Source organism: Callorhinus ursinus, unplaced genomic scaffold (assembly GCF_003265705.2).
Source record: "Callorhinus ursinus isolate GAN/ISIS: 27379988/994484 unplaced genomic scaffold, GSC_fseal_2.0 scaffold14, whole genome shotgun sequence".
In the NCBI taxonomy this organism is placed as follows: Eukaryota; Metazoa; Chordata; class Mammalia; order Carnivora; family Otariidae; genus Callorhinus; species Callorhinus ursinus.
The window spans coordinates 33,653,844-33,679,648 of NW_027397076.1; the positions used below are offsets into that span (position 1 = coordinate 33,653,844).

The window sequence follows — 25,805 nt, forward strand, 5'->3', positions numbered from 1 at the left end:
TGTTAGAGACACGCCTCGGGGAGAGGAAAGGTGGTCCCTCTGGTTTTTTCAGTACAGTGCTGATAAAAAGCCTAAGAACAGCAGGCTTTCTTGCTCATCTGACCATTTATTTGCATTGGGCAGGTATTTGTTTTTCTTGACATTTTAAACAAATAACAAAATGAGCAGCTTTCCCAGCTTTTGCTTCTTTCTTCCACATACCATTTAAAAAATATATTTTATTTATTTATTTTGACAGAGAGACACAGCGAGAGAGGGAACACAAGCAGGGGGGAGTGGGAGAGGGAGAAGCAGGCCTCCCGTGGAGCAGGGAGCCTGATGCGGGGCTCGATCCCAGGACCCTGGGATCATGACCTGAGCCAAGGCAGACACTCAATGACTGAGCCACCCAGGCGCCCCGTTTTTTTTTTTTTTTAAGTGGGGAAATACATCTAAACATAGGTCTGGGTAAAGAGCTGTTGCAGCTTCAGAACCAGCAGAGGGAGTGCAATGCACTTCTCTCGCTCCATCCAACAGGAACAGCGACTGCAATGACAACGCCGAACTTTTCTAAGTGGAAATTGCAATTTTCTGTAAGGTGTATCAATGACAGAGCCCCCAGCACCCGGCTGTACTTCCAACGGCCCTCGCTCACTTTTCCAATCTGTTCTTAAGGCTCACGCATTTGTTTGCATTTTCAAAGCTAGGATTAAAAAAAGAAGAAGAAGGAGAGTTGCATTTTAAGCAGTCCGTGTCTTAGGAAGGATTAGAAAATCACGAGTGGAGTTTGAAAAATGTTTTAGGAAGCATTGAAGACTAAACAGATACAGGAAGCGCAGCAGGGTCATGGAATAATCCCTTTCCAACCAAATTTAAACAATTTAGAAATAGAATTCTCTGTGGTAGGGAGCTAATTTCTTTGGAAAGCAGCCTCCTCACTTTTGGTCACAATATGTCACTTCACTTGTCCTCTGGCTTCTGCTTCTATTGACTGAATGGGGACAAGTGATGCTTTCAAGGTCCCGGACCAGGTTTTGATATTAACTGAGATAAAGTCACTTGGAATGAATTTTAAGAGTTTGGTGTCCAGGGGCGCCCACTCACAATTAAATTTCCAGTATGGTGACGATTACTGTAGGCAGCAGAAACACAGATTCCAAGTATCTCAAGGTTCTGTCAATAAACGGAACCGGAAATGTTTAGGAAAACTCAACACTGCCCTTCCCCCCTGATGCAGTGACAACACGCTCAGCCCAGGTTCAAATAAGGTATAACTTCATCCAGGGTGAGGAGGTGATGGTTTTCTTTTGACCAGAAGTGAAGCACGTACGTAAACTCTCCTTAACGATTAAACAATGAAGACTTTATTCAAATAATATGAACTTCCCCGTTTGAGGTGACATCTTGTCTGATGATTGCCAGTTGCTTATGTAATAAAACAACAAGTGGCTTCTAAGAGTCCTGAAGATGACTCATCTTAAAGTTCGGTACACACGTTGGGGTACATTTACAGAAAAGGCTCTCTCAGCCCTGAGTCAGAGGCTTGTCTTCTTCGGGACTTAAGTTCCCGCTAATGTCACCGCTGGGTCTTGAAATGACCTTGGTCTCAGTTTTTAATGTTAATAAACCCATTTCTCTGGATAAGTGAATTTATGAAAAAAAGTAATTTATGATTTATGATTTCGGAATCACTCCCGGCACCCCGCAGGAAAAAAAGAATGTAATCTGCCCTCCACAATGTAATCTTAGGGCAATTTGCTGTCTGAAATGAAATGAGTACGACAGGGCAATTCTGCACAGTCCTATCCCTTCCTGCCTAATACTTCTCGACCCCGTACTCGGGTATCCTGAATGCGGCACTAAAACGTGTCCCTGCCTCACTAGTTTCTTCATCTAAGAAGCTCCCAATAAACCATACTTCTACTAAATGCAGTGTTTTGAAGTCCATGTCCAAAATATGATCCAGCCAGCCACTCATATGCGTGGAAAATGCAATATTTAAGTAGTAGTGTATAAGAAAAACATCACTACAGAGTACCCAAAACCACATAAAAATGCAGTTCTAGAATATTATCAGGGACAACAAAAATAACTGTGTTATATAGTTCCACTTTTTAAGTGTTTCTTTGTTATCATTTCTATTTCATGCCAAGTCACAAAGGGTGTGTGTGTGTGTGTGTGTGTGCCTGCAGCTTAGAATCTGAATTAGAGCAGAGATTTGGGATGAGAAATCTCAGGTCCAAGTCAGTATACAGTAGCTGTGTGACCATGGCCAAATCAATAGACCTCAGCCTTCACACCTGTAAAATGGGGGTAACACCGCTCTATTTTATAAGATTGCTTTACGATTTAATTAAAGGAATGAATACAGCACACTATAAATCACCTTCATGATTTTACATTATTATTACTTGAGGCTGGTTAACAGTTTGTATTTTTGTTTCTTTTGACCACGGAAACCATTCAGAAAAAAAAGAGGTAAACTAAACTTTGCCTGAGTCAAAGGTTGGTTAAAAGGAGTACTATATTGTCGGTGAATTTCAGCTCTGAAAAACGCTACTTCCTTCATCCCTCACGACGGAAATATGAGGTGTCTGCAATTAGACTGACTAGAAGTTACCCTTACTTTTCAGCCTTCAGCATCACAATTATGGAGTGTGCATGCATGTGCACGTGCGTGTCTATAATCCCAAAGGGCAAAGAGTTTTGTTCCCAATACATTACTGAATAGAACGTCTTCATTCCAAAGGCAAAGGAGAAGCAGTGACATGGAATAGACAGCACAATCTCAGAGACAATTCCTACTGGTGATCTTGGCATGTAACTATCTAACCCTAATGTTACAGAGGTAGCACAAAGCCTGCACGCTGTTAGGGGTAACAAAATAAAACACTAACAATGGGAGTGGCCCCATCATCTTTTAGACAAATAAAACCTCTTAATTATGATCTTGAAAGGCATTCTAAAAAGTAATCACCAAATGGGACATGGTACCCATTTTATGCTCCTTCTGTTACTTATAACTTCTAGCACACTGGTAGATACAGATTTTACCCTACTTTCTATGTTGTACAACCACTTACATCATGGGCCTAGGGTAACTGAAAAGTGCACTGAATTAGAAAAATCAAGACACATTAAGTCAAGACCCTGTCGGTTATTAATTCTGAGATTTAGAGGCACGTGGATTAATCTCTCTGAGGGTCCATTTTCATATCGGTAAAGCAGAATTGTAACAGGTCACAGAATTGCTATGGGAATTAAATGAGAAAACATACGTTCAAGTGTTTTGTAAACAGTAAAGCATTCTACAAATGATAGGTGTTACTACCTGAGAAAAATCTTCACATTTAGGAAGTGATATCATTCCTCCCCCCTCCCCCACAAAAGTTTCTTTAATTTTTCCTGAAGGTTCTTTACTCTGTCGTTTCAAATCTCTCTAACGGAGACTGACATTTTTTGAGGGGGTCATATGGGCTGGCAGGACTGCTGATTTTCTACTCACCGTAATCCTTCGTATGTAAGTTCAGTAGCTACCCTGCATGTTTTGATTAGAGTTCTAATCAAAGGAAGCCTCCCATCACAGAGAAAAGAAGAAGCACACATCTTTGAGATTAGGCCAGCAGAAGTCCAAAAAGGCCCCAAAGACTAACATGGGTGAGAAAAACTATGACATCACCTGGTGCTGTCTATTCTCATAGGAAGAGAATTTTCATCAAGTAGAAGTCTGGGCCGTGTTACTTAGAGGACTACCACTGATGAGAAAGGGTTCTGTCATGACTTTGGGGCATATGTTGGAATAACTCCCTCTCAGGAGGGAGGACTTGGAGGACTCCATAGTTACCAAAGGGATTCTGCTGCACAAACTGCTTGGGCAACGGGACTGTCCCTCATGGACCTGAGGATGTGTCTCCTCATCACTGGGAACTTGTCAGGGCCATCCAGGTCACCCTGACAGGCTCTAATACTTTTGAGTATCCAAGGTAAGCATCTGGAGTCTGGATAACTGCGTTCAGAAGATTTCTGGGTTATCTACCTATGAGCAATGTCCCATTCTCCTCCAAATCATCTTCAAAATCTGCATAAAATTGTTTCTTTGGGGTGGAGGGTTGTACAACCTCCTGACTGGGTACCCTGATAATAGCTGTGCTGTAGAAAAGATCTCTTTGATTGCAACGTGCAGAGGGACTGGTGGGAAAGTAAGTGACCAGGGCAGTTGCAGTCAGGAGGGTGAATAAAGACAGGAGCCCGGAAGAAGTGTGGAAATGGACAGGAAGGTCCGAGATGAGGATTGCTAAATAAGTGGGCCCGACAGAATGGGGTGAGTTGTCAGCTGTGGCCACAGGGGGAGGCAAGTGACTCCATGTTCCATCCTGGGCGACTGGGCAGATGGGGACTGTGCAAGAGCAGGGATGAATGTTACCCAGTATTCTGTAAACTAAAAACAAAATAAAACTGCATGTTTGGGGCGCCTGGGTGGCTCAGTTGGTTAAGCGACTGCCTTCGGCTCAGGTCATGATCCTGGAGTCCCGGGATCGAGTCCCATATCGGGCTCCCTGCTCGGCGGGGAGTCTGCTTCTCCCTCTGACCCTCTTGTGCTCTGTCTCTCATTCTCTCTCTCTCAAATAAATAAATAAAATCTTTAAAAAAATAAATAAAACTGCATGTTCACTGTGACTGCAGTTCTGCAATATCAGTGTGTCCTGTGTGATGAAGACCTAAAAAAAAAAAAGAAAAAAAAAAAAAAAAAAAAAAAAAAAATCAATCTTTTATGTCAGGAAATGGTAAAAAAAACCCACACACAGAACCCCCCCAAAACCCAAAAAAACAAACTTCAAAAGCTCATTTTCTTACCTCCTGTCTAAAGATTTTTGCATAATATTTTCATGTGTAAAAGCTTAATTTTACAAGTTTTCTCTTTCAAAAGAAACATTTTGCCAATCTGTTCCATACTCCTGAAAGGAATTTTTGATTTATAAGTGGCATTATTGCAGGGATTAGAGAAGCTATGAGATCATTCTTGCTATTGTTTTTCCAGAAAAAGGCCCTTTACATATATCTCATATATGATACCTTGCCAATGTATCACACAGACTTATATCTTTGTTTGAGAATGTCTTTGATAAGCCATTAACTACAAGGAAGAAAGCGTTAGTCAAAAGATAAGCCATAGATCTTGGCTAATTCCATATCTGAGATGACTGTAATGTTGTCAATTATTAACACAGATGACATGAGGGAAAAAAAAGTCAAAGGTGTGAAGAATGTTGCAGCTGCAGGTATAATACAGTTTATGGGGATTCTTTCAATAAACAGAATTATGAAGCATAGCATTTTCATCACTGACATTTCTAGTTTATATTTGGATGAGCATTTTTTCTTTGTAAGTTTTAAAGAAACGACCAACTCACTTGTACATACATTTGTACATCTTGTAAGACCGTTTTGAACCATTCACGAATAGTCAAAAGAGCACAATCATTCAGTTTTTGATAAATGAAAGCATGTTCAGTTATTATCTTGCTTTGGTGCTGAAATGAAAACCACATACTTCCAAGCTTGTATGTAATACGGTTTGACAAGGTATCTGAAGCACTTGTTACGGTGAAATTTTAATGCACTGGAACCAGGGGATCACTGGAAATTGAATTTGTCAGATCGTTATAATAACACTATTGGGATAGAATTTTCTCTCCATAAACTCTTATAGATTGGATTCCTGTTGATTTATATGAATTCTTCATAATCATAGGAGTCATTTTTATTGTTACTATTGTTATTTAACATTTATGGAGTGACCACAGTGTGGGATTCTACCTTTTAATGAAACTTCCCATCCATATCCTAGGAAGACATGAAGCGTATGAATTCATATAAGAAGCGTGATTGTTTATATAAGGATTGCTGCTTCTAGCTTTCTGTTCTCCATCTTATTCATTTGGAAAACTTAATGTAAACCAGGAAGAAAAATTATTGCTTTAAACTTACCTCTGAAAAGGTAAAGAAGTTTTCTCATCTCTGCAGCGTGGAGAGAGATGAAGCCTATATAGGCTCACCAAAGAACGGTAATTTAGAGCCTAGTCAGTTGGTTTGATGAACAGCTACCTGATCCAAACCTCTGTCTCTCCAGCATCATTGGAGAGAGCAAGCTTCAGTGAGAAATATATTTTAAAATCAATTTATATGAGGTTGCTCAGTTTCTCAGAGGTTATTGTTGCTGTGAATTTTGTAACAGGGAGATGAGTAACAGAAGCATTGACTTATTAAGTTTCATTTTTCTCCATAGAAAACAAGGCTTTTTTTTTTTTTTTTTTTTTTGGCCAAGGGCACCATTTGTCTCCCAGGTACCATCAGGGTTTGAAATCTAGGGGTCATTTTTTGAATCTTCCATAACCTTCCAGTCAACCATTCACCAAGTCCTCCGGATTTATTTTTATCTCCAAAACTCTCCACTTCCACTGTCTAGTTAAGTCTCTTATCTCTTAACACCTGCATGACCTCAACAGTCTCTGAGCTGGTCCTTTTGCCTTTGATCTCTTATCTCGTCGATTAATCCTGTAGACTGCTACCAGATTAATCTCCCTCAAACTGCACCCTATGTCCTTCCCCTGTTAGGAATCCATGGTTCTGCTACCATCCCTTCAAACTCAAACTTCCCATCTGATATTCAAAGCTCACCATCCACCTTATCTAGCCACACTTTTCTCTTATTTCTCTGTCCCAGGCAAGCTGTCCCTTTTTAGCTCCTTCCCACAGTACTTCTGAGTCTTGTATTCATGAGCATCTCCTACTTCCTGCCCGTCTGAATCTCACCAACCCTATAAGACTTAGCATTATGGTTCTTCCCCAAACCCTACTCCTTTTTTTTTTTTTAAATTATGATTGCAGTATAGTTGGCATATTATATTAGTTTCAGGTGTACGACCTAGTGATTCAACAGTTTTACACATTACTCAGTGCTCACCACGGTAAGTTGTAGTCACCATCTGTCACCACACCATGTTACTACAAGATTACTGATTACATTCCCTATACTGTACTTTTCACCTCTCTGACTTATTTATTTTATAACTGGAAATTTGTCCCTCTTAATCCCTTTTACCTATTTTACCCATCCCTGCCCCCACCAACCCCTCCCTCCCCACCCCTCCACCCCCACCCCCGGCCCTCTGGCAACCACCAGTTTGCCCTGAACCCTTGAATTCTTAGAGCAGAGAGTCCTCAGCTGAGACAGTGGAAAGCTAAATCTTGCAGACAGATCAACTCCAAAATCCCTGAAGAAACGACTGGGGACCAACTCTCAACTCAGGAAGGGCAGGTAGAAAAAGCCAGGCACAGAGACAGAGTTTGGAGCCAGGGAGATCAGTGAATGTGGGCAACAAATTGGGGGAGATGTGCTGATCCCGAGCAAATGTTTAGAACATCACTTACGGTTTGAGGCTTTAGTTCAATAAATTCATTAAATGTTTCTTGAGTGTGTTTTCTGCAGGTCCTGCTCCTGGTGCTTGGAGAGCTAACAGCAAACCAGGCAGACATGGAGCATGTTTTCTAAACATGTTGATCCAACATTTACGGAGCATGTTTTCTAAAGTGTTGTCAGACAATCAAATCATTACAATGAGGTGTTAGGTGGAGGGCAATGTATGGTAGGAGGACCTGACCTAAATTTCACTTTTCTTTGAGATCCAGACCTGGATTTCAAGCTGTTTATGTGACATTTCTACTTAGTCATTCCTCCACAAACATACACGTTCAAGACCAAACTCATTATTTCCCACCCTATTTTCCCCAAATGTAGCCTTCTATGGGTGTTTCTTGTCTCAGTGATGGGCTTCATCAAGCACATGGATATATAAACCAGAAATGTAGGAATCATCCTTGACACCTCTTCCTCCTTCATTCTTCATCGCCAATTCATTACCAAATACCAGTAATTTCATCTAAAGATTTCTCAAATCCATTTCCCTTTCGCCATCTCCACTGTCCCAATCCTGAGAAAGTTCTCCTTTCTCTCCTAGACTGTTTCAGTAACACAGATCAGATCATGCCCTTTCCTGCCTAAACTCCTCCAGTGGATTCCCATTGCTTTCACAATGAAGACTCAAATCCTTGGCATGTCCCAAGTGGCTTTCAAGGTGTCTGATCCCACCTGCCTAACCAACTCTTCTTGTACTTCCACCTCCCTCTCTCTTCCTGCTTCAGCCACATGGACCTTGTTTCTGTTCCCTGATGTACTAGCCCCCTGCCTCTCTCCCCCCGCCCCGCATCCACGACAAGGTAGTGCAGCATACTTCCCTGTCTGGAATGTTCTTCCCTCTTGTCTTTGTCTAATCAACTTTCACCTTTGCAATAGGGACAAGATACCATGTACTTACTTATCAAGAAAGTGGAAACAAATTCTACCTCACAGGTAATGAGGGAACAGACAACCGAATGTATAGGGAACACGACAAAAGGCAGACTGACCCACTCTTTAATAATATTGTTCTCTTCCCTTCTTCAACTTATTTACTTCTGTCCTGCAGCATTACCAGTTTCTTTCTTTTGGTAAACCTTCACAACATAGGTCTAGAGGGAAGATGTGATTCTGTCAAGCCCTTTTCCCTCAGATTAGTGCATCTGCTGTGTGCCCATTCTCGGCAGTGGATTTTGGAGGGGGGCAAGATAGCGTGGTGGTAAAATGGGCAGATTTTGGAGCTAAAGAGACCAGAGTTCTTATCCCAGACTCACCGCTAGCCTGACTCCATTACGAGCCATATGACCTTGAGGAGGTCATTGAACCTCTTTGAGCTCTTTGCCTCCTCCTCACAAAGGAAAGGACCATCTCTGCTCCTTCCTCCGGGGGGCTGCTTCGAGGATGAGGGGAACGTTGCAGGTAAAAGCACTTCATAACTAGCAGGGGCTGATGCTTTTATAACCAAGGGGGTTTAAACACCCTGGGTGTTTCTGATTTTGTCCTGGCAGTGTTCCCATGCTTTACTGCTTCTTCATGTGCCTTTTTACAACTCCTTACAGACTTCACCTACTGCAAAGAGGGGGAAACATTTTGTCCCCTTCACAATGCACCTTCCCATTGGTGTCATCCCTTTAGCTTCTCCGAAGAGTTTAACCTGCTTTCCAAAGGGAACCTTCATTTCTCATCACAAGACTGCAAAAAGTGGTATTTGACTTCTCATGGATAATGTCTATGTTCTCTCTTATTTATCTATCTGATAGGACTGTCCTAGATGGGATTTGATCAGGGCATTGGCGGGTAACCTGATGTAAGAAAGCCTCAGGCATGGGGTCTTGCATTAAGTATTCACATTTTCTTCGTATATGATTCTGAAGACTGTGCTCCGACTTGCTGTAAACATTGCGTGGGAAGGGTTTTACCTTTGAAAATAGTTTGCATGGGGGCATCTGGATGGTTCAGTCATTAAGCAACTGCCTTTGGCTCAGGTCATGATCCCAGGGTCCTGGGATCGAGCCCCGCATCGGGCTCCCTGCTCAGTGGGAAGCCTGCTTCTCCCTCTCCCGCTCCCCCTGCTTGTGTTCCCTCTCTCGCTGTCTCTGTCAAATAAATAAATAAAATCCTTAAAAAAAAATAGTTTTCTTCTCCTGTTTAAATGGGGGGAGGGAAACAAGGAAAACTTCTCCTCATAACAATTCATTGGGTGCTGGTTTGCACGTAGTTCTGTGAAGTGAACACCCAACAGTGCAACAGACAAAATGCCTGGCCTCTAGAATGTCCGAGTCCACCCCCATCCCAAGACGTATCTGATAAGTTGGCACTTGGTGAAAAAACAAACTAAACCAAATTTTTACTTATTGAACATGCATTTTTATTGTGTAAGCTTGTAATTTCTCTTTCTGGAGACTATTTTGGTGGAAGGAATAATGTCACTAATACTAAAACCATTGTTGTTGTTGTTTTAACCCCTTTGATCTTTTAAACTTATCCTCTTGGTTACCTCACTCTGCTTTCTTTTTGTCTGGTTACACCACCGTGTCTTTTGTTACTTCCTTCCCATTCTTTATCCAGGGTCTGAAACCCAATAGGCTCCTGGATATTAGTGGGAGAAAACTGGCTGGTTCTAGGCTTGCCTGACTTTCTGCTCAGCACCCTGCCTCTTCCTCCTCGTCTCTTTCGCTCGCTTACTCTCTTTTAGGACTGTTATCAGCAAAACCCCATCACGATGAGTGGGTGAAGTTATTAACATTTCACAGGGTTCGGGGGTGGAGTCCGCAGCCCTGAAGGTGTAATCACAAGATGTATGGGCAGATCATGTTCCAGGCAGGAGTTTTATGTTCTTCGGTTTTAAAGCAATATGTTATCCTCTGAAGATGAACACCAGCCAATTGGAGAACAGAGACAATACTAAAGATATGTCTAATTCCCTCATTTTCTATGTATCAACCCAATTACTTTCTCTATTGACAATGAAACTTGGAATGAAAACTAACATGTAATAAATAATACTGGATAAACACGAAGATGTCATTGTCTTTGATCATCTTCACTGATGACAAGGAAATGACTGAACGTCATTAATGACTGTCCACAAATGAGGCAGTTGATTTTTTTCAGAGACAGGTTTCTTAACTACAAACACAAAGGTGTGAGGGCATGGGAGGGTTAAGGTTTGAGTTTCTATGAAATCACCGTAATCTGAACCTGGTCCTCAAATGACTATTATGCCAAACGTTTCTTGGTGAAATACAACTCATTGTGAATTCTGATTACATTTCCTATTCCCTTCCAAAGAAACAGAAAGGAAATTAAGTTATATTTGATTACATTACAAAAAAGCCAACTGGTGTCTGGGCAGTCATTACCATGTCAGAAGCAAATGGCCATATCGTTTGGGGGCAGGCTCTGGGCTACTGGGCTCCGGCACATGGACTTGACCTCTTGTTCTTTACGAAAACAACTTGCAAGCATCAGGAGAGAGTTACAAGAACACAAATGTACCTATGTGTTCTCATTATGAACAAAGCCAAATAACGTTTGTTCATGTAAAATAAATGAAAATTACATGTCTTGAAACATGAGTCCAATTTGTTATTTGCTCACAGCAATATTACCAATTTTAGCCTATCAGGTTTCGTAAACTATCTTCAATGCCGTCAAGTCCATACGGTGGAGCAAAGTATACCAAAGATCTATTTCAGTAGTTATCAGCCACTTTTGGTTTGTAGACCACTTGTTAGTGTCATAGAACAATAAAAATGTTCATTTCTCAAAGGCAGCGGCCATATCAATCCCCTGAGGATTCTGTTAAAATGAAGTTTTGAGTAGGTAAGACAGAGATGAGGCCCACTGCTCCGCAGATCTCGGAGGTGCCCGCGCTGGGGTGAACACATTCGGATAGCGGGGTAATACACAGCATGTGGCCTCCTATCTTTATCGGCCCCAGACTGTCAGTAGAATTAATAGGCAGATGTGAGCTATTTCAATTAAACACAAACAACGCAACCCCTGACTTTTATTTCATATTCTAAGGACATCATGAGTTCATCCTGGAATGCAAAGTATGGCTGAGGTTATGATTTCAGGTTTCAAAATGGTTCAGGAAGAGTATCTGCCGTACGCCTGCAGGAAGGCCGTGGGACACCAGTCTTCCCAATCCTCCTTTAAAAAGCACTTCATGTTATAATTGCACCAGTTAGAAAACACTCGGGAGCGTGCAGCCTCAGGCTTTGGGCCTCTCTGGAATGATTCTTCTTTGCAGCCAGCGTTGAGGAGCCCCCGTTGGAGATGACAGGGCTGGGCACGCACAGGGCTGATGTGCTCACAGCTCCTGTGGAGTGCCCCGTGCGGCTTAGAGCGCGAACATATACCACAAGGCAAATAATCAAGTGAAGAGAAAAAGAGCGACTTCCAGAGAGAGAAAGAAGAGGAACCATGACCAGAAGGGCTGAGGGGCAGGCTAAGGGCTTGACTGCGGTGCAAGAAGAGCTGGGGGACTGAGTGGAGGCCTCCCGGGTGCGGGTGCGGGCGGCAGGGAGGAGACAGGTGTCATCCTCTTTGTTACTTGTATTGATACAGAAGCATCTTGAAGGGAAATGAATGGAGGGCGGGTAGGGAATGTATGTGTGTAATGACCACTCTTCTCAAAACTAATGCTTTCATTTTCGGATCTGCTTAAAGGAAACGGGAGAGGGACTATTAAACACCCTGAATCTGGGACAACAGTAAAACTTTAAAAGGGCTCGCTGTGGCCCCTACCTGCAAACCCAGCCGGGGGGCTCCTTCAGCTGGTACAATACAGTGTCTGTGTGGTTGGTGGCTCAGTCTATGTTTATGATACTCTTTGCCAAATCTTAATTCTTGTATCCAAGCAGCACAAAGAATGTGAGAAGATGTGGCGTGATAGCGCGCACTGCCAACATTCAGCACCTCCCACGGGTCCGTCTGCGCTCCGGGCAAAGGGACGGCTGCACAAACATTACACAGCCCGCCGATAAAATTCAGCGAGCACGGGGGGCCGAGGGTCTATCTAGATGCGATAACCATCATAATAGAAAGTTAACCCTTGGCTTCTTCACAGGGAACACATACTTATAAGGTTTCAGACACCATTGTTTTTTGTGAATCAGAAACCATAATGCAAGAGACACCTGGTGAACAGTAAATATCGAGACGGTAAGAAACCAAATCTGAACACCTTTATCAGAGAGGCACCACCCAGTTTGGGTGAACAAAAGATTCATGGTTTTCTCTTTCTCAAAGAGTTCACTTCTGTGTGCGTTCTGTTTGTGATCTTCTTTCAGCTGATAGTGGCTTTTGGTTACAAACTCTTATCCTTGTATCTTCTGCCTCACAGCTGTTTAAAGTTCCCATTGGCCACTGCCATTAAGCAGCGCCTGGACCCTGTGCCCTTACACAGACAGCCCCACTTGAGAGCCTTTGGCCTCTCTGACTGCCCTGTCCCTTTAGGAAAACGTTGGTGCAACAAAGGAGGAGTGATACTCTGATGGCTTTAGGGAGCCCCTAAAAAGGCAGCAGACCTGTCCCAGGCCACAAAGGGGCCCTTGTGGGCTTGTTTATCTATAGGCCCATGAAAACCTAGGAAGTCACTTTGTTTGACTGGACTAAAAAGCTTAAAATTGTCTCAAGCACAGATCTGCTTTCATTAAGGAAAAAAAAATCAAAGGAGGAAGGTATCATCTTCAATCTCACATTCCTCCTTCTCTTGTATCACCTCAGTAAAAGGCATTAAGCAAACTATATGTAATTATTAACTGATGGATTCCTTTTTTTTCTTTCTTTTTTTTTTGGAGAGGGGGAGGGGCAGAGGGAGAAGGAGAGAGAGAATCTCAAGCAGACTCCCCTCTATAAGGGGAGTGAGCTCACAACCCTGAGATCATGACCTGAGCCGAAATCAAGAGTTGGATGCTCAACTGACTGAGCCACCCAGGTGCTCCCATTATTAACCGATGGATTCTTTATAATACTCTTCAGCTAGAGCCTGCAATATTTATTTGGCTTTTTTTCATGCATTTATCTCCCTCAGCATTTTATCTCCCTCAGCATTCTAGACCAGAAACCAGTATTTTGTTTGACAGGTGTTAAGTAAGATAAAAGGGGACATTACACATGCATATATTGGAAATTGTGCAATAGATTGTAAACACTGATACATTCTGATGAGATGATTTACTAACCAACTGCTCATGGCTTAGTCTTGCCAAATAATCACCGTGAATAATTGCCTACACCCCAAGCTCTAAAACATCCTGCTTGTAAGAAAGTTCTTTTTGTGAGAAATAACTAATTTTTATTTACTCAGAGATTCTAAATCAATGAAGAGTGGAAACTCCTGACAGAAAACCTGTGTGTTTGGAATAAGGAACAGTAACACCACTGCCGTGTTATGTTTGTGGATGTGTCTGTGCGTGAAGCTGAGGTGTGTGTGAGTCTCTCTGTGGGACTGTTTGTATGCCTGTATGTGTGTGTGTGGCGATGGGGAAGTTGGGCAGTAAGGCTTCAAGACATACCATTAGATCTCAGTTTACGGCTATGAGGACCCCTGATGTACATACAGGACTTGAAAAATTAAATCTGTATTGGACTCAGCAAACATTTTACTACAAAGCAGCTCAGATCACCTGAAAACAGAATAAACTGAAGATGCCAAGCTGTCTAGATTGTGACACTCCTTTTTCTAGATAAAAGGAGAAAGCATTCTCTCTGATTTGAACTCCGGAACTAAAATATTACAGGGGAAGGCAGGACAAGATCCTGGACGTTCTGTCCCTTGATGCCAGCGTATCCGAGAGGCTTTTCACGGCGGATGCTGTGCCTGAGTATCTGACCTGAAACTCCAAACTCCAGCACTGGTCCCTCCCACACGTCTTGTTTAATGAGGATTCGAAGGATTGTTGCTCTAATGAAAAGTCTCATTCACAACTTCTTTAGGTATGGTCCCCAGCCAAGGAATTTATGAAAATGGTCATTTGGACATTTCAGTGCTCCTTCCCATATTGATCCTGAGAACACTGGCAATTGATACTTACAGGGACTGAAGGCTTCGCAAATTCTGCAGAGCTTCCGTCGGTACCTGTCTTAGGTGATTATTCTGCAGCATACTGCATATGAAAACAAACGAAGAAAAACATTAAAGAAGGTTCACAATAATTAATAATAATTGGCCGTAGCAGTGCCAGGCACTGTTCTAGGCGTCAGGGAAACAGCAGAGCATCAGACCAAGTCTTGGCCCTTGGGGAGCTTACATTCCTGTGTGGAGTAAAAGATAATTAAAAATTAATGGATGTGTCCATAACATCAGACAAGGGATAGGTACTATGAACAAAAAACAAAACACGGTTTTGGGATGGATGGCTATGAGGGGTGAGATTTTTTTTCTTTTTAAGATTTTATTTATTTATTTGACAGAGAGAAAGCGAGAGAGGGAACACAAGCAGGGGGAGTGGGAGAGGGAGAAGCAGGCTTCCCGCGGAGCAGGGAGCCCGATGCGGGGCTCGATCCCGGGACCCTGGGATCATGACCTGAGCCGAAGGCAGACGCTTAAAGACTGAGCCACCCAGGCGCCCCAAGGGGTGAGATTTTTATCTTAAAGGTGGTCAGGGAAGATCTTTCTTAGGAGGTGATACTTGAGTGGAAACTAGGATGGAGGCATGGAGCAAATTCTGTGAACATCTGGGAAGAATTTCTGAGAAGAGGGAGGAGTAAGTGCAAAGGCCCAGAGGCGGGAGCTTGTTTGACTCATTCAAGGAGCAGCAAAGGAGGAGTGAGTGAAAGCAAGAGGCTGGGAGAAACTGAGCCATCTCATGGAGGACTTGTAGGCCACAATGAGTCTTTTAAGTGTGATGAGAAACTCTTGTTGAAGGGTTTATGTAGGGAAATGATATGCTCTAATTTATGTTTTTTTCCTTTTTAAAAATTTGATTATAGTTGACATACACTGTAACATTAGTTTCAGGTGTACAACTTCCTGATGTATCAGTTTCTACATCATGCTATGTTCATCACATGTGTAGCAACCATCTGTCTCCATACATCACTATTACAATACCACTGACCGTACTCCTTATGCTCTGCTTTTTATTCCTGTGACTTATTCATCCCATAACTGGAAGCCTGTACCTCCTACTTCCTTTCACTGATTTTGCTCACCATCTCCACCCTCCATCCCCCAGCAACCATCAGTTTGTCCTCTGTATTTATACGCCTGATTCTGCTTTTTGTTTGTGTATTCATTTTTTCAGATTCCACTGATGAGTGGAATCATGTGGTATTTGTCTTTCTCAGTCTGATTTATTTCACTTAGCATAATACTCTCTAAGTCTATCCATGTGGCCTCAAATGGCATGATCTCATCTTTTTCGTGGCTGCATAATATTTTCTCTCTCTCTCTTTCTCTCACACACACATTTCCTTATCCATTCATCTATTGATGGACACAGGTTGCTTTCATATCTTGGCTATCATAAATAACATTGCAGTAAAGACAGGGGTGCGTACATCTTTTCAAATTAGTGTTTTTGTTTTCCTTGGGTAAATACCCAATACTGGAATTACTGGAACATATGGTATTTCTATTTTTAATTTTTTGAGGAAGCTCCCTACTGTCTTCCCCAGAGGCTATTCCGATTGACATTCCCAACAACAGCGTTCGAGGATTCCCCTTTCTCCACATCCTCGCCAACACTTGTTTTATTTATGCTTTTAAAGGATCACTCTGATGACTATATAAATTAGACAAATGGAAATGTGGATACAGTAGGAAGCTATTAAAAATATCCCCTCTTCTTGTGTGTGGTCATATTTTAATAGAAACTAAATACTTTTTGTGAAGTTTTGTGCTTTTGTTTGCCTGGATTCAACAGTTTCAGAATGTGAGGACTATAGAACAGAAACACCTGGTAACAATGAAATAAAAATATATCATTGCTAGTAGGGAAATAGCAAGGAAAAAACTTTCCCATTAGATTCCTTGTATTTTGCTATCTTATTCATAAATGTTTGTAACACCACAATTTCACAGCCATTCCCTCTGTATTTCATAGTCTCTGTAAGCCAGAGGCAGAAGACTATTTTAGGAAAGCAGACATTTTACAGAAATATTTCTGCTGAGGAGGCTACTACTTACATTTGGATCTCTGAAACAGTGTGCCTGGTTCTCTTCTCTCCACAATGGAAGTTTCTTTTCATAAGATGCCTAGTTGGGATCCAACCCCAAGTATGTCTAACTCTGAACTTGATGTACGTTCCACTGCACCTTGCAGCATTCTCTTGAGGCATATTTGCTGAATGTCCAGAGTCTCAGGTTGTATGGTGTATGGTCTGATTAAGGTATGGGTAAGACAATGGGTTCTTGAATCTGTCCACCTCTTCCTTGCCACTAGCAGAGTGGCCTCAGGGAAATCATCCAGTTTCTCCACATCTCAGTGACCAATGATAATACCCACCCGAGGGCTTCCTGCGATGATCTGATGAGTGAATGTACACAGAACAATCCCTGCTGTATGGTAAGCATTCCATAAAGGTCGGCCCTTTCTGGATGAATTGACAGACTCCTTGTCAAAACTAACAATGTAATGAGATCATACTGGGTATGACATTTTAATTAGCCAGAAAAAAAAATGGGCAGGAAAAAAAATCTGTGCCAGTGGTTCTCAGACTTCGGGGTTCATCAGACTCCACTGGAAGACTTGTTAAAACCCAGCGTGCTGGGCCCCACCCTCAAAGTTTCTGGTCCAGTACGTCTGGGTAAGAGCCAGAGAATGTGCATTTCTAACCAACTTGCAGGTGATACTGGTGCTGAAGGGCAAGGTGCTACACACTGAGAACCACCCTATGCTAGACTAAGTGATTTCTGGTAGAGTATTTACACCTAAACTTGAGGCTATATTGACCTTGGAGATAAGGCCTAAGTTTTGAGTCTTAGGGAGCAAACCATTTAATCTCTCTGACCTTTGGTCACTTATCTGTGTAATGGGAATAGAATAAGATCATCTGATTGATAAGGTGTTTGAGGATTAAAATATGAAGGTATTTATAACACTCATATATACAAATGTGAATTTGTATACAAATAAGACATGAAAAATACTTAAAGGTCATAAAATTTATACTTTTCTTATCATGTCTGAGATTCTGTTTAATAAAGAATAGAATTATGTCACTTGTATTCCAATAGTTCGCTGAAATAATTTCATAATTAAACTTGAATTCAACTAACATTTTATAAATCAAGAATGTCAAATGTATTGGTTCCTTATGAACAAAGTCAAGTGTGAGGAAGATCTCATGCTTCACATACCTGTTAGGGAATTGGGAAAATTGTAGCTTGAATTCTGTATTTTGCATAATTTACCTGAATAGTAACATTTTACATTTCTAGGTTATTTTACATTTTTCCAAGTAGTTTTAATATGTTGTTTAATTTTTAACTCCACAGAATGTTTTCTAAGTCACTCATGAATTGAGTGATAAGTTTAAATGATGGTACGACACAGATAATGGACTTAATTGATGTCTAAACTTTGTAGGTAATATATTACTCTATAAAGTATTTATTGAATAGTCTTTCTATGCTTTGCTAACCAAACAGTGAAACTATTAAAATGTGGACTTCCTAAAAAATTGGAAAATTGGAGTAGAGGATAAGAGATATTCAGATGGTTTTCCTTCATTAAGTAGTTGCAAACTGTCTCCGAAGTTTTATATATCTGGTTTCAGAAAACAGAACTTAAGTGAGCTTTGCTAATGATAATTTTTAAACTACCCCTGAACTACCACTCAGCAATTTAATTTTTGAACTACTTCTACCAGTAAAATACCAAAAATACAATTTAAAAAAATCACTTAAGTCCTGAGCTCTTCCTAAAATAACTTCTGTTTAATTACTTTTAAATAACAAAACAAGAGCAAGTTATCTCCATTATATCCTTATAAGTCTCCAGTGAGTTAATTAGAAAATTCTGTTTTTGTTTAAGATATCCTAGTGTGAGACAAAACAATTAAAGGGTTTACAGCACTATGGAGTGCAATTAGAACAGAAAGCATTCACAACATGGTTGCTGATTTCTTTTGCAAATATTCCTTTATTCAGTGCATTGAATATAAGCAGAAAGCACCGGTAAACTGAATATGCGTTTAGGCACTTTTAGCTTCGTTTTTTATCATTCGCATACGGGTGACAAAAGAAAATAAAGCACTTTCTCTAGAGACAAAGGATGGTTGCATATTTTCTTAATTTCTTTCTCTGATTTTAAAATATTAAAAATTTAAAAATGTTTTTATTTTTTAAATTTATTTTAAAATGTATTAAAAATCTACATATATTTAAATTATTAAAAATTTGAAATATTCACTATTTCCTACAGCATCCCATACTTCTTAATAACACAATGTTTGGTTATCTTATTTGCCAACAGGACTAACTGAGAACAGGTACAGTGCAGCAGAGGGAGATGAAATCATATGTTATAAGGGGACTTCATCACATCCATAGCTTGATCCTTTGGTATCCCTTCTGCCTAATTGTTCTGTGTTCAGATAGCAAGTAACTGCTGAGACTCTGTTGTAAGTCTACGTGGGAATGAGAATTTTGGCTACTTGTACTTTTCCCCGGTTAGTTTTACCCATCACCTCCACATGGCTTTGGTTCTTGTGCTGGGGGGCAGAACGAGAAGCCGTTCCTTGACTGAATGGCTTACACGAGAAAATGAACCTTGGTTGAAGAGAGCCTGGTTCAGAATTCCATTGGACTGGGTATTTTGCAATGCAGAACCAATAACTTCTTTTTTTTTTATGAGGCCAATATACAGGGATAATCTTAAATATTAGTGATCTTCCAGAGTTCACAGTAGCAAGATTTCAGATATAACAGAGTCCTAGTCAAGGAGGGCTATTGCTATCTTTATTTTCTCAATGGACTGGATTACTATTCTCTCTCTCTTTTTTTCATCTTCTCTCTGCTGGTCAGAGACCCGGATGAATATAATTTGGATATTACCTTTCTTACCATGCTAATACTGTAATCAGTTCTTTCTTTCTTCCAATGACTTTTGGACTTTATAAAACGTGTGGAAGAGTTGTCATGAGCATAGAAACAGGCTTGTCTTCTTCTGCATTTTACCTCTAGTTTGGTCTTAACCCTATTGGACCCAATTCTCCCTTTAATACCAAATATTTTATAATGCCTCATCTCTTATATTTAGATAAAATTCATTAAAATATAGCCTATTTACATACATCATTTTGAAGAAAAAAATCAATATAATGTACTGCCCTAACTATATTATGAAGGACAAATAAAAGAGATTTATAATAAAGTGATACATGTGTCATTACACACATGATGTTCAGATAGGAGACATATTTATGAACGAGTCAGACATTTGCCTCTCCTTTTGATGAATAAGGTTGGGCATGAGAGAAACACCATGATCAGAAGCTATTCGGGACAAGAACAGGGAAATGAGATTAGAGGTCTAGATGGATACTGAGTGGCACATCACAGGACAGTTTACTTCATGCCAATCATCTGGAAAACCAAAGACATCCCCACAAGTTTCCAAAACACTCTGTGGCAGGCAGAATGACCATGGTTGAGAACCACTGTTCTTCTACCAAAATACTTTCAAAATATTTGACGATTGAATTTGCTCATTGAATATTAGTGTTTAACTCAGCAAAGTAAAAGGAAGAGTGAATTCAATTCCTGGCAGGGGTCTTGCTCCTCTAGATTCCTCTTCACATGGACAGCGATCTGCAAAGTCTGAAACTGACATTCCTGCGCTTACAACTTTTCCCTGGTTCCTCAACACGCCTAGAACATGATCATGCCCATGCTTATTTGACATGACACACAGGATCTCTGGGACCAGAACCCTTTCTATCTCTTACAGGAAGCCAGTCTGAACCATCAGACCAGACTAAATGCTTCCCAACCTCTGGAGTTCCACAGTGCCCTGCATATATCTCTAGACACACTTTTCAGATGAATCAGAGATTTGTTTGTTTGTGTTTGTCCTACTTTCCTGATCCCACAACCTATCACTACATTATAAACCCTTCAAGGGCATGGACCACACTTACTGATCTTCGTATTTTTAGTAATAATCTGTTCAATGCCACACACACACACACACACACACACACACACTTTGTCTCTCTCTCTCTCTCTAGCTCAGTATACCCAAAATACATTTTGTTAAGTGAATTAAAATAATTGCTTGTAGTATAACTTATTTAACAAGTATAATAACAAGTATTAACAAATGCTTTGTGGTATATATCTCAACATTGAAAAAACATCATTTTTTTTTGTCTTACCTAAACTCGATTTATTTATGATGCATTTTGAATGGTTTGCTGAGTTCATGGAGATATAGGTGCATTAAAGAGTTGGTGCTACAGCTCAGAATTTTACCACATAATGAATTAACATTAGGATTTGGTAATAGGACAACTTAAAAATATTTCTGCCTAATAGAAAAAACAAGTTAACAGTAGGGGGGACCAAACTCAACCACCTAAGCAGACCAAACAATGGTTCTGCTGTTAAATTTGATTTTTAACAAAATGTTGAATTTAAATAAAAGTGCTTTTCTAATAGCCTCTCTATCCCTCAGGTCAATGAAATACATTTTCCATTAAGGAGAAATATATCAAATGCCTTCTTAGAGTTCATAACTTTTATCTCAAAGAAAGGAAGTAAATTCAGGATATTCTCTGAGATAAAATTTTCGTGGTATGACTTTCAACTTAGGCTACCTATTTTCTCTACCTAGGTGATTCTTTTTCCTACACAGAATAAAGTGAAAGAAATTAAGCAATGAGTACTAGAAGGAGGTATTCAATAATAATGAGTTTTCTGATGAACAAACTGGGAAGTTGGGTATTAAATAATAAGAAAACCACTTTTACAAGTCTCACCGAATGAACAATTCTCAATTAAATACTCAGTGTATCTGTTACGGACTCGGCTTTTCTCTATTCATAAGTGGAATATAAACTTGGTCGTGTTTTAGCTAATCCTTATTCGGTGCATTTTAAGGAAACAAGCTTGACAAATTGTTTGAGGCTGTGGTCTCATCATGTCAGTATCATAATGATTTATTCACTTGGTGATCAAAATGATTCAAGAAACTGTCCCCAACTTCATTACACAAAAGGAAAGGGAAATGGCTTCTTAAAAGTCCAATTTGATAAGTTGCTTCTTTAGAGGCAATTTTAGAAATTAAATTAGAACAGGAGGGATGGACTTTTTTTTCCACACACAAATCCAGCCGGTCCTATGGTACCAATGAGGTAGACTTGAATTTAAGTGAATTAGCCTATGGTTCTAAATAGCTTATTAGAGGGATTCAGTCTTTACAAGTTAATTACCATCTACTTGACACTAAAATCAGAAATATAACAAATAAAAAAGAAATATAACAAATAAGACCCTGTTTACTTACAGAACTTTAAGACTGTAAAGGCCAGCGAATGCTCCCTTGGGAATGTATGTCAAAGAATTTCCGGCAAGACGTCTGTGGGTTTCAAGGGAGAGGAGAGACAGTGAGCATAGTTTTCTTCATGTGGAATTCATTTAGTTGTTAAGAAATGCAACAGAATTTTGTTCAAACCACAAATGTCAAAAACAACTGTAGAGAACCTTGTCTTGTTATATTTTGTGAAAAGCTTCTGTAAATTTCTAATCAAAAGGCTGGCAAAAGAAGTGCCTACAAAGAAATATAATAAGTTATCTATTTTTACACTAAATCATTTAATAGCTTAGACTATATATGTAGCTCTCCTTTCTAAAAAATTTTATATGAAAATTAGTGCCATATAATAATCTTCAAAAATTGTAATGTCAAACTGTGATTGTCACATGATTTTTACAATTTTTCTGTAGAAGTCTAAATAAATCAGATAATCAAACATAAGAATTTTTCTGTTGCAATTATCCCACAAAATACCCAACTTTCTTGCTAAATCTGGCAAATAAGAATGCAGACTATCACAGTTAGTTTTTTCTTTTTCTTTTTCTTTTTTTTAATTAACATATAATGTATTATTTGTTTCAGTGGTACAGGTCTGTGATTCAACAGTCTTGCACAATTCACAGCACTCACCATAGCACATACCCTCCCCAATGTCTATCACCCAGCCACCCCATCCCTCCCACCCCCTCCACTCCAGCAACCCTCAGTTTGTTTCCTGAGATTAAGAGTCTCTTATGGTTTGTCTCCCTCTCTGGTTTCGTCTTGTTTCATTTTTTTCCTCTCTTCCCTTATGATCCTCTGCCTTGTTTCTCAAATTCCACATATCAGTGAGATCATATGATAATTGTCTTATTTTGCTTCGCATAATACCCTCTAGTTCCACCCACATCATTGCAAATGTCAAGATTTCATTTTTTTTGATGGCTGCATAATAGTCCATTGTGTATATATACCACATCTGCTTTATCCATTCATCTGTTGATGGACATCTAGGCTCCTTCCATAGTTTGGCTGTTGTGGACATTGCTGCCATAAACATTGCGGTGCACGTGCTCTTTCGGATCACTACATTCACAGTCAGTTTTTTCTAAACTCTATCGGGAAAGGGTATTTTAATCAACGGTTCAATTGGAATTGTATTTCAAAATGGTATTATGCTTAAAAAATTGAAAACAATAAAGAGTGTTTAGTATGAAAGACATGAATAAGGTTTATTTAGTGGAAAGTTTTGACATCATTAACTGGTAAAATTTAAAGAGTGTATAATATTTTTCTAAGTGGGAAACAGTCAAGGTGAGAACATACGCAAAAAGATGGACAAGGTGTGGTACCGGAAGCACCTGGTTCAGTACTTTTCTGGCAATCACATCAAAGCCATAACCTCAGGTGTTAGATGGTTCCACAAAATGGAAAATCCAAGAACAACACAGTGACTCAGAAGAGCACAGAACCTTTTAAGGAGCTGATCACATTGTAGAAGGGTGGGTAAAGCCGGCAATCAAGACACCCGCATGTTTTCTTGACGGAGGTGGAGGTTGGAGTAAAAGGGTGGAGGGGCCCACTTGAACTAGTGCTTATTCCTGAAGGGCCGAACAGCTTCAAATTTGTATTTTGATATTATCTACAAATGAGAGATAATTCAGTTCCACTGAGCTCCACTGACGGGACTGAAAAAAGCCATTCAGCATACAACTTCAAATATGTGTCCCCGGGCTAGTCTGCATCACCAACAAGCTGGGAGTATTGAAATAAATATTATCTCATAAGCAGCACCTCTGAATAGCATGTTTGGTATGTGTATTAGAAAGCGTAATTTGCTCGATCCAAATTAAATTGACTTAAAATGAAAATGTATCACAATTTTTGTAATCTTGCTTTTATTTTTTTTAATTTTAAAATATATAACAAGAGACTTGAATCTGAGAAGGTCTGCCTATTTCGGGTCTGCAGCACCAACTTGCTGTGAGCTGTTAAGTAAGTTTATATTGTTGAGATTCATTTTCTCACTAATTACATGAAACAGTAAGATAAGGTAGCTACTCAGGTCCCTTCTATCTCCTACACTCTAGCACTTCTCTCTCTCGTCTTATGTTTATTTGTGTTTGTGCCTATTTTCCCTCTCTTAACAGATATAATTTTGTTAAGATTCAGATAGCTCTTATATGGTACTCCTCCCGCCTTCCTCATGGTGCCTAAAGACGTCTTTTTCAAACTGTAAATAAATCTAGTGGCTTGGAATAGAATTAAGAAAAAGAGAGTAGAAAAACAACAGATTGCATTTTCTACTCTAGTAGAAAAGTATCTTTTTATGAAAGCTTTGTTTTGAAACATGTTTGTGAAACTGGATTGAGGGGAAGAAATGGATTTCTTCCTGTATATGGTCAGAAAAGTTTGAAGGCCACTAGCCTAGAGCATAGTATGTATGCCAATAACATGTAATTCAGCTAATATTTAACCACGGTGGTTTCAGAGGTGTTTTGTTTATTTCCTATAAAGTCTTACTAGAAAACCCTCTTTAGACTATCACAACTGGCTTTCCATCCAGTCTCCCACACTGAATCCCTCCCTACGCCCACTTATTCTGTGTCCGCCACCATCTTTGTAAAGCCAACTCTGATTATATCACTCACCTGTTCAAAACCCGTCACCAGTTCGCATGCCAAATGAAAAGAAATGCAAAGTCCTCAGCTTCCTCTCCATAATTCCCTGATCTGTGTTCTATGATGTAGCTCCACGAAACCGTGAGACTGGCTTTTCCTAACTGTGCCGTCCACCATCTCCCTTCTGGCCCTTTGCTCTATCTAAAATGTTCTTCCTCCTCTCCCTCCCTGTCTCTCAAAGCAATTTCATTTCTTAGTTTTCCAAATGGATGGGCCGGCTTTCTATTTTGAACCACTTCGGTAGCACTTTGTGCCTCTCTATGGGTTTGCTGGCTACCTTGTGTGACAGTGCGTACCTGTCTTGTCACACACATTCCCCTGAAAGTGGGAATTCTTTCTGTATCCATTATAGGGCCTTGCATAGTGTCCGAAACAGAATAGGCTGCCCCAGTAGTGTCCAACTAATCATTTGAGTAGAAGCGACTAAATGTCCCCGGCATCCATTGCCCCCTCCTTCTAGAATAGTACCCGCTACCCAGAGTTCTAGCCCAGTATGTGGTCACCCAGCTGGAGACGACACTTCCCAGCCTTCCTTGCATCTAAACATGGTAATGTAACCAAGTTTGGGTGTGAGTGAAAGTGAGGTGTGAAAACTCCCGTGTCACCTCCTTAGAAGGAATCTGCTTACCCCCAGTGTTGTCTATTACAGGAAATTCCTGCAGAAGTGGTACTGGCAAGACAGCACTAATGATTCTGGTGTGGAGAACACTCCACCCAAGGCAAAACAAGGGCAGCGAAGGAGCCAGAAGGAACCCGAGCCCCTGGATGACTTTAGGGAGCAGAGCGGTCCCCTCGCCCTGGCGTCCTCTTCTGATGAGTAACAGAATCAGTGTGATCCCTTGTTGCCCTCTGCAAACAAGTCCGTGATTGAAGGATTATGAAGCTGGCAAGGCTAGTAAACCTCCGCTGTTAGAGACCTTACTAGATGCCAGGCTTGAGGAGCCATGTTTGCAAAACCGTTCCAAACTGCAGCATCCACTCTCCTCTCCTTATCTCCCTTTTGTCCTTGTATCATGAGCTTGCACTTGGCACCCCTGAACGCTCACAGCCATTGCATGTTGCTGTTTCGAACAGTCACGCTAAAGTCGGAAGACGTTTACTTTATCATTCCTTCAAGCAATCTTTGCAGATCCGACAAGTATTGACAGAGGGCCTGCGCTGTGCGGTCGCTGCGGTCCGTGCAGAGATGCAGCAGTGATCCCCAGATGGGTAGAG

At 40.5% G+C, this 25,805-nt stretch overlaps 1 protein-coding gene across 2 annotated transcripts in view; it reads right to left on the minus strand.

Annotated features, from left to right (window-relative positions):
- LGR5 (leucine rich repeat containing G protein-coupled receptor 5) overlaps positions 1-25,805 on the minus strand; it is a 124,110-nt gene that overhangs the window by 27,296 nt on the left and 71,009 nt on the right. For both annotated transcript variants that reach the window (XM_073900659.1, XM_025882867.2), the window contains exons 3-4: positions 21,901-21,972; positions 14,482-14,553 (exon numbers count right to left, since the gene is read on the minus strand). In XM_073900659.1, coding sequence (XP_073756760.1) covers positions 14,482-14,553; positions 21,901-21,972 — 144 coding nt within the window. The remainder of the gene's footprint in view (positions 1-14,481; positions 14,554-21,900; positions 21,973-25,805) is intronic.